Source organism: Mya arenaria, chromosome 11, assembly GCF_026914265.1.
Source record: "Mya arenaria isolate MELC-2E11 chromosome 11, ASM2691426v1".
Lineage (NCBI taxonomy): Eukaryota > Metazoa > Mollusca > Bivalvia > Myida > Myidae > Mya > Mya arenaria.
The window spans coordinates 17,889,141-17,899,008 of record NC_069132.1 but is presented as its reverse complement, the minus strand read 5'-3'; the positions used below and the strand labels follow the sequence as shown (position 1 = coordinate 17,899,008).

The 9,868-nt window shown below is 38.4% G+C and overlaps 1 protein-coding gene across 1 annotated transcript; it reads right to left on the bottom strand.

The window, feature by feature from the left end:
• Positions 1 to 1,526: 1,526 nt before the first annotated feature.
• Positions 1,527 to 9,428, bottom strand: LOC128208993 (caspase-3-like). Its single transcript, XM_052912779.1, has 8 exons — positions 8,783 to 9,428; positions 8,464 to 8,532; positions 8,255 to 8,281; positions 5,744 to 5,851; positions 4,997 to 5,187; positions 4,794 to 4,881; positions 2,545 to 2,724; positions 1,527 to 2,243 (listed from the first exon to the last, which is right to left on the bottom strand). Exons 1-8 carry the CDS (start codon positions 9,084 to 9,086, stop codon positions 2,029 to 2,031), a joined length of 1,182 nt encoding a protein of 393 aa, XP_052768739.1. The 5' UTR covers positions 9,087 to 9,428; the 3' UTR covers positions 1,527 to 2,028.
• Between the last annotated feature and the right edge of the window lie 440 nt (positions 9,429 to 9,868).

Sequence of the window (9,868 nt, the reverse complement as noted above, 5' to 3'; positions counted from 1 at the left end):
AGAATTGTCGGTAAAGCTGCACTGTTAAATTGGGACCTGACGGTGAGGTTTGTCGGTAAAGCTGCACTGTTAAATTGGGACCTGACGGTGATAATTCTGACTAAAGCTGCACTGTTAAATTGGGACCTGACGGTGAGGTTTGTCGGTAAAGCTGCACTGTTAAATTGGGACCTAACGGTGAGAATTGTCGCTAAAGCTGTACTGTTAAATTGGGACCTGACAGTGATAATTCTCACTAAAGCTGCACTGTTAAATTGGGTACTGACGGTGAGAATTGTCACTAAAGCTGTACTGTAAAATTGGGACCTGACGGTGAGGTTTGTCGCTAAAGCTGTACTGTAAAATTGGGACCTGACGGTGAGAATTGTCACTAAAGCTGCACTGTTAAATAGGGATCTGACGGTGAGGTTTGTCGCTAAAGCTGTATGGTTAAATTGGGATCTGACGGTGAGGTCTGTCGCTAAAGCTGCACTGTTAAATTGGGATCTGACGGTGAGGTTTGTCGCTAAAGCTGTATGGTTAAATTGGGATCTGACGGTGAGGTTTGTCGCTAAAGCTGTATGGTTAAATTGGGATCTGACGGTGAGGTTTGTCGCTAAAGCTGTATGGTTAAATTGGGATCTGACGGTGAGGTTTGTCGCTAAAGCTGTATGGTTCAATTGGGATCTAACGGTGAAGTTTGTCGCTAAAGCTGCACTGTTAAATTGGGATCTGACGGTGAGGTTTGTCGCTAAAGCTGTATGGTTAAATTGGGGCCTGACGGTGAGGTTTGTCGCTAAATCTGTATTGTTAAATCGGGACCTGATGGTGAGAATTATCGGTAAACCTGTATTGTTAAATTGGGGCCTGACGGTGAGATTTGTCGCTAAAACTGCTCTGGTAAATTGGGACCTGATGGCCGGTTAGAATTGTCGCTAAAGCTGTACTGTTAAATTGGGACCTGACGGTTAGATTTTTCGCTTAAGCTGTACTGTTTTATTCGGGCCTGATGCCGAGATTTGTCGCTAAAGCTGTAATGTTAAATTGGGACTTGGCGATGAGATTTGTTGCTTAAGTTGTACTGTTAAATTCGGGCCTGATGCCGAGATTTGTCGCTTAAGCTGTACTGTTTTATTCGGGCCTGATGCCGAGATTTGTCGCTAAAGCTGTAATGTTAAATTAGGGCCTGGCGATGAGATTTGTTGCTAAAGTTGTACTGTTAAATTCGGGCCTGATGCCGAGATTTGTCGCTTAAGCTGTATTGTTAAATATGGGCCTGAAGGTGAAATTCATTATAAAAGCTGTACTGTTTCGCTTACAAGTACTTGACGGTGAGGTTCATCGCCAAAGTTGTACTGTTCAAGTTGGGCCTTTATGGTGGTGTGGTATGTCACTAAAGCTGTACTGTTATATATATATACTCCCTATTGCGTTATTTTAAGTACATGTAATATGACGCTATATCGCACCTTTTTGACCTTTAAGAGTGTTTTTTTTTCATACAAAGTATTTCGTGCACCACCGAAAGGGAATCACATACTAATGAACACAATATTTATATATATTTATGTACACTATCTACAGCTGTTTACGTCTGTGTACATTTTCCCACTGCAAGTTCCGTACACAGGTGTAAGTCGCTAAAATAACTTCTAAGAAACCTTTGGTTTAGTTAAAATCATAGGTTTGACCAATATTTTTTCATCATAAACATGTTTATGCAAATAAGTGCAATATGATATGAAGTACAAAAAATAAACAATACAGTTAATTGCATCCATAAATGATTCGAAGCTTAAAGAATTGAAAATGTTTTAAGATTGCTTTTTGTTTGAATGATTTTACATTATCAAATCCATGTGAAAGACTTCGCATACCATTTTACTTAAAAATTATTCCTATCCTTGACTTTGGAGTCTTTTCAGCCTCTTTTGACCATCTTACTAGCGTTGAGATCGTTCGATGTTTTCATTGAGCTTGAAAGGAACACATATAAATGAGAAACTACCCCTCTTTATATAGCTTGAAGAACCAGCTGTGTGTAAGCATTTAAGACGTTTTCTTGAAAAACAATCGTTTGGTTAGCGAGGTCCACACACACGGCATCTGTTTCTTGGAATGCTCCCTTTCCTTCTGTGCGACCCGTTCCCGGACAGTGACCAGCATGTCCTCCAGATGGTCAGTCTTGTAGAACTGCCTGAACACCTCTACACATGTGGTGATGAACCAGCTCCCGCTTACCGTCATTCGTGTTGACTTATATCCTGTGAACATTCAAGAAAATTATTTAGTGTTTAAGTGTGCATACAGTTTCAGAATACGTAACTTTATTATAACAAGTTCATATTGACCAAATGACCTGTTCATTTACATTTAAGTAGTTAAGTAGTTCCTTTACGGATATTTGTACACACGTTTGGGACCCTACAATTAGACCATTTATTATGTTTATGTCTTATTTTGGTTCTTTTGTTTCGTTTCTTCATGATGGCCATATCGTGTGCCATTAAACTAGCCATTCTTTGTTGATTTCGATTGAAGTATTTCCAATATGCATGTACATACCTGGTGTGGATGAGAAGGCAATAAGTGTGTCTGCGTCGTTCGGAACAGTAACAATGATATCATCCTCAATGACATCATTGTTCTTGGCTGTGACGTCACTGATGTCGTCATCCTCAACCTGCTCGCCATCCTGCAAATCCGTCCCACGACAGGCTTGTATCAGAAATACCTTTGGCTTACCTGAATTTACATCAAAGAGAGATTGGTAAAAGCGTTTTGTATCTATTATCAAAATATTGATAAACGTAACATTTTATAATGAGAGAGTCGTTGAGAAATTGTTCATTGTCACATTTGACATGTTGATGATTTGTTTGAATTTATTCTTGATTGTCTTCCAGCTGATCAATATTGGCTTCGATAAGGCTTATTATCGCTTAATTGTCCAGTAATTGATAAACTAACAGTTTGGACGAGTCAGAGGTTGAGTTTTCAGCAACTAGTTTCAACCCTTCTGAACTCCTTTTCGCTGACTGTTCCAAGTAGGTAACCCCAACATTTATTGACTTCTAAAAGGTAAATTGATCCATGTGCGGTCTGTCTGTACTGATCGTACATTTCGCGTCTTTCGTTCAGTGTCTGGTAGGCCCTGCAAGGTATTTGTTGAGTGTCTAATAGGCCCTGCAAGGTATTTGTTGAGTGTTTAAAAGGCCCGGCAAGGTATTTGTTGGGTGTCTCAGAGGCCCTGCCAGGTATTTGTTGGGTGTCTAATAGGCCCTGCAAGGTATTTGTTGAGTGTCTAATAGGCCCTGCAAGATATTTGTTGAGTGTATAATAGGCCCTGCAAGGTATTTGTTGAGTGTCTCAGAGGCCCTGCAAGGTATTTGTTGGGTGTCTCATAGGCCCTGCAATGTATTTGTTGAGTGTCTCATAGGCCCTGCAATGTATTTGTTGAGTGTCTCATAGGCCCTGCAATGTATTTGTTGGGTGTCTCATAGGCCCTGCAATGTATTTGTTGAGTGTCTCATAGGCCCTGCAAGGTATTTGTTGAGTGTATAATAGGCCCTGCAAGGTATTTGTTGAGTGTCTCATAGGCCCTGCAAGGTATTTGTTGGGTGTCTCATAGGCCCTGCAAGGTATTTGTTGGGTGTCTCATAGGCCCTTCAAGGTATTTGTTGGGTGTCTCATAGGCCCTGCAATGTATTTGTTGGGTGTCTCATAGGCCCTGCAAGGTATTTGTTGGGTGTCTCATAGGCCCTGCAAGATATTTGTTGAGTGTATAATAGGCCCTGCAAGGTATTTGTTGAGTGTCTCAGAGGCCCTGCAAGGTATTTGTTGGGTGTCTCATAGGCCCTGCAATGTATTTGTTGGGTGTCTAATAGGCCCTGCAAGGTATTTGTTGAGTGTCTAATAGGCCCTGCAAGGTATTTGTTGAGTGTCTCATAGGCCCTGCAAGGTATCTGTTGGGTGTCTCATAGGCCCTGCAAGGTATTTGTTGTGTGTCTCATAGGCCCTGCAAGGTATTTGTTGGGTGTCTCATAGGCCCTGCAAGGTATTTGTTGGGTGTCTCATAGGCCCTGCAATGTATTTGTTGGGTGTCTAATAGGCCCTGCAAGGTATTTGTTGAGTTTCTAATAGGCCCTGCAAGGTATTGGTTGAGTGTCTAATAGGCCCAGCAAGGTATTTGTTGAGTGTCTAATAGGCCCTGCAAGGTATTTGTTGAGTGCCTAAAAGGCCCTGCAAGGTATTTGTTGAGTGTCTAATAGGCCCTGCAAGGTATTTGTTGAGTGTCTAAAAGGCCCTGCAAGGTATTTGTTGAGTGTCTCATAGGCCCTGCAAGGTATTTGTTGAGTGTCTAATAGGCCCTGCAAGGTATTTGTTGAGTTTCTAATAGGCCCTGCAAGGTATTTGTTGAGTGTCTAATAGGCCTTGCAAGGTATTGGTTGAGTGTCTAATAGGCCCTGCAAGGTATTGGTTGAGTGTCTAATAGGCCCAGCAAGGTATTTGTTGAGTGTCTAATAGGCCCTGCAAGGTATTTGTTGAGTGTCTAAAAGGCCCTGCAAGGTATTTGTTGAGTGTCTAATAGGCCCTGCAAGGTATTTGTTGAGTGTCTAATAGGCCCAGCAAGGTATTTGTTGAGTGTTTGGCTGTTGAGTGTTTGGCGACAGTGCTCCATTGAATTATTTAATGGAAGAGCACGTGAATTATGTACTAACTCAAACCACAGGTATAAAACAATAAGTGTATTTTGGACTTCTTAAATCACTACAGATAATTAAAAATGTTTATTTGTATTGCTCTTTTAATACCTGCAAAATTAGGAATATAGTTGTTGGTGAACCTTTTTCTGATTGTCTCCTCCGAAATCATTTTACCATCAGCAGTGGCTATTCCATCCTGTAATTCATTGGAAATTTCAGTACAATAAGATTAAACATGATTAAATAGTGAAAAGCAAACTATTAGTAATATATATTTTATATGGATACCCTGCATGATTTTTAGGACGCACCTTGTTTCCATGGCCCATTATGGCACATACGAAGCAGTACAAGTTGTCTTTGGCAATGGTGTCATTCAGTCGCTGTTTCACGTCAGTAAATCTTTGTTCAAGTTCACGCAGAGTAAGATTAGAAGCTTCGTCCACTTCGAAATCCACTTCTCTAAAGAAGGATTGTAGAATTTCGACATCACGTGTCGAACCTGAAATGCAGATATTTGTTTTTTAATATGAGTATTTGTCAAGGTAAAGTCTCGCTAAGATCAAGGCGAATGTTAGTTATCAGAGTCGGTTAGCTGGTAAGCTGAGTCGGTAGAGCACCTTACTTGCTCTCAGGGCGTCACAGCTTTGATACCTGGCCAGGCCGCATACTTTTCTTAGAAACTGATATATGTATGATAACACTTCCTACTTGGCATGTTTTCTAAAACGGGGTCTAAAAAGGTCTATAACCAGCGCTCCTTGACAAACTCCGTATTTTATGTGTCTCGTTTTGAACACGTTATTTTTCTCCCGTATAATCTTGGTCGGACAAATCTTCCTGGTAAGGTTTTGGTTCCGAATGAGTGTATCCCACGTGCAACGTACACTGTACCAAAGGTTTGTTTGAAATAATGGAATCTATATAAAAATAAGATTTTCCTACACATCTTATAAAAAACTGAATCCATTTAACTGTCACGCATTGGTACGTTCATGCATTTGTTTGTTGATTTTAATGAATTTATATTTCTGCTTTTAAATGTTGTATTTTCCAACCTTTTCTATTGTCGCTGTAGTTGACTATCAGCAGGTACCCTTTCTTGCCCCTGGTGTCGTAGCGTCCTCTTCCTTCACTGTCTCGCGTCCAGAGAGGGTCGTCTTCAGCTACAATTTAGACACATCATTTTCAGTGTGTGGGAAGGGACACCGGGTATAGCTCAAAAAGTGATAAGTAAACAGACAATTATGCAGTTGTTTTAATTTACCAGAGGTAATCTTGATCTTGCTGTGTTATCTACCGTATCCACAAACGAAGCAAGTGTTTGAACTAATAGCTGAATGCTAAATTTGGCCTATGGTATACTTTAAAGTGCTTACGATTTAGCAGACCTCGTAAAATGTTTCTTCCAATTTGAGATGATCACCTCAAAACTTTCTGAATTTCGACAAGTATTGTTATTTTTAGGAAATATATCGAATAAATAAAAAATCTGAATCGAAGGATTTCACAATAAGCTCAACTATTTTTATTGTAAGAAATGGCAATGTAACTTTTAAACAGTTAATGATATGCCCTTAGAAATGTTTACAGTACTGTACTGGGGATAGCCGTATAATGTACTGGGGATAGTTTCAAAGTTGAGAAATGTGTGTCCTGGTGATAACATGTAAAATGGGACAAAAATTGATAGTAACACTGTTAATATACATTAGACATGTATATGTCTATTTCGAACTTTCAAATAATCAGCAAAAAGTGATAGTACAATTTGAAAGAAATTATTGAGCAAACTTTAGTTAACATGAGTTTGATCCATGCTCTCCTAAATGAACGTATATATGAAAGCTGCGTAAATATCAGGGTAGGTCACAATACATTCTTTCTCACTGAAGTGAACGAGCAGAGACCATTATTCTGTTCTAAGTAATACCAACATCGACCCAAGCTTAGAAAAAAGCTTTACGTGTTCCAAATTTGATCACAATATCTCATTCCCTACTGGTGACTTTCTGTTTGCAAAAACGTACCTACTTGATTTACAAAGCAATATTATAAATATGAATAGCAAACACCACATACATTCTACGGCCATATGTTTTGTGTTACTCAATAAATCAGATTACCGGCGTATTTCAAATATATAGATATTGATGCTTGTGAAAAACACATCATGGTTGACTAATATGTATGAATGAAACAGTTTTAAATGCATACAGATACAAAGAACAACAACATGTTTTTGCTCTCATCCCTCGATATGGACAACCTCGAACAATTTCCCTCGAGCTCGCGTATAGATAATAGCCGTAATCATTATCACAGTCTCGTTTTTCTTAATACATCGTTACTATCCTCAGTCCACTTAATAGCTATCCCCTGTGCAATTATTTATTTGCTTCATCTATCCCCAGTACACTTCCAGGGTATCAAAAGGTATGAATATCTCCGTAACAGCATTATATATCATATTGATATTTTACACATTACTAGATTATGTAATTACAATGAAATCGCTCGATTCAGTTTTTATTCTTATTTTCAATTTGTTGATTTATGTTTGAAATCGTACCACATAAATGAACATTTGTGAGCGATCATTCAACTTTCGGCGAGAATTGTGCTATTATACAAAAGAGGAGACACATTTCCATCATAGTCGTATATTGCACAGTATCAAGTAATTCAAAACTCTTCGATTTTGTTAAATATATCACCATAAAATAAAAAAAATGATAGAAAACGGTCCATGTGTCAAAATCAAACGCTTATCGATTGATTACTTTTTGAGCTATATCTGGTGTCCGTTCCCACACAATGATTTTATAGCAGCTTAAATTAATGGCAACAGAGCGAAAGAGAATGATAAACAAGGGAGTCCAGTTAATAATACCCCGGCTCTTGCTTGGTACTTTAACGTGCCCAGTTTCAGTGTGTGTATACTACGTGATCAATTGCGTCATAAATGCTACGTCGGAAGGCAATATTTTGCTTAAAATGAAGACTTTAAACAAAGATATCTTCACTATTTTCCAAGGTTTTAAATGAAACATAGTGCAGTCTACGCCGCTTACGGGGCCCCGCCTTTGGTCTTTTACCAGAGGTTGATTGAGAGTTTAGTTTCTTAAAACACTTCGATAAACCTTTTCACAATACGGCCGTCTGACGTAGCACTGTCAAAACATTATTTTGGAAACAGGTTTGTCAAAGTGTTTGAGGAAACTAATCACCTTATCAAACTTTGGTAATAAAACTAAGATGGGGCTCCTTAAGCGGCATAGACTGCCCTTTGTTTTATTTGAAATGGTATAGTACAAGAAAAGTTAACTGAGTGTTAAACACTGATACACACAATACAACTTTCCGGAGTTCTCCAATTTACTTTCCCAGTACTACCTTCAAAGCCGAGGTTTCAAGTATATAATTGTATGTGTAAACGAAGAAACTTAAAGAGATTTAAATAACATGTGTTCTTTCCCCAGTCCTGCGTTTTTAAAGATGTGACACAATTACAAACTTCGATCACTAAAGTGTGTGTATATATAGGTTGTGTACTAGGAAAAACCCACCTGCATCAACACGGGACTGCTTCGCCTCTGGAAAGAGAACGAACAACATGAAGAATGGTAATCGTTGAAGACATATATTTCTGACTATTTTGTATGTTGAAAAAGGGAGATATTGCTATGTTTAAAATCAAAGGCGTAAGCCTGTGTACATGCTTGTTCAGTAGGTTATACAGCATTGTTAAATTAACCCCCGCTTGTAAAAGTTCTACCTGGGAGTCTTGCGTCTCCTGTTGAATGGTCATGCTGCCGTTTCCGGGCAATGTGGCCCGTACTTTCACCTGAAAACGAGTTTTTAAGTGTACATAACGATATTTCTAAGACTAAGGCCTATCATGGTATATCGTCTTTGTTAGAATAAACAGGAAGTTATATTTACAAGCGTATGTTTTACAAGACGAGTTTGATTGAGGGCAGTATTGTTCAACATACCTAGATATTATAATTAGGTAACTATCTGGGATCAAGCCAAAGACCAAGTAATAACCTCACATTTGCCTTAAGTACTGCTAAAAGGAACAAGTATTATACCTGAATCAGCCCGCAGCTTCTTGATTTCATTGTCCGTCTCGTTTATTTTCGGTAGAAGTTCGTCAAGTCCGCTACTTTTAACCATCTGGCGAAGGCTGTCATAATTCCCTACACCAAGTTTACCGACGTTTTCCAACAACACAAATTTGTCATACAATGATTTGGCGTTTGCTAATCTTCCTTTGGGGACGCCATATCCTTTCATACTCTCCACAAACGCGTGGTATTGGTCACTTCCTGTTTCTATTTCATCCTTTATATATGTTTTCAAATTGGTGTGCAAAATTCGCGCTTTTTCATCCATCTTAACTTTAAAAACTACTTTACTTTAAACAACTTTCGGTTTGTAACCACGCTGATATATTAAAGTTTAATCTTGACTCGCGATGAGTCAATGAGTCTTATCGACCGTGAAACTTGCGTGGCTTCGATAGAAATGTAGGTCATGCTAAACTATTTGAGATCTTATTTTTATATCTTTAATAAGTTCGCTATATAGAGATATGTATTAATGAGAAACATACTTATTTCCTCACGCAGTATTCCCCCGATAGTTCACATGGTTGCCTTGTACACTCATATGATACGAACAGCATTCACATTTTGTAGCATGCATTCTGCATGTAACTCTTATGTAGTTTGTGCAGTATTGAATAAATTTAACTCTGTTTTAAACCCATAGAGTTACACAGAGTCGAACGCACATCAACAAAGCGCGTGTTTTGAACAGCTTAAAATCATTGCTTAAACCAATTAAATAATTAACAAAACAGAAACGGTTCGGGCTGAAATAATGACTGATAATAAATTAAATTGTGTGTGTATTTAAGCCTTCCACAGAACAAAAGTGGGTAGGGATGGCCAAAAAGTACAATGCTTCCAAAATTCATGTTTTATTAAGTTTGAAGAAAAAGTTCGTCAACAAAATATCCAAGACTGCTCAATCAAAAATGTCTTGTGGTTTATTGATGTTATCTTTTCACCAATAAAATATATTCAATAATATAACAAGACTAATTTTAATGCAAGGCATCAAAGACGCTGCGAATGTTTTTGAAAATGACTTAAAGGAAGCATATATGCAGT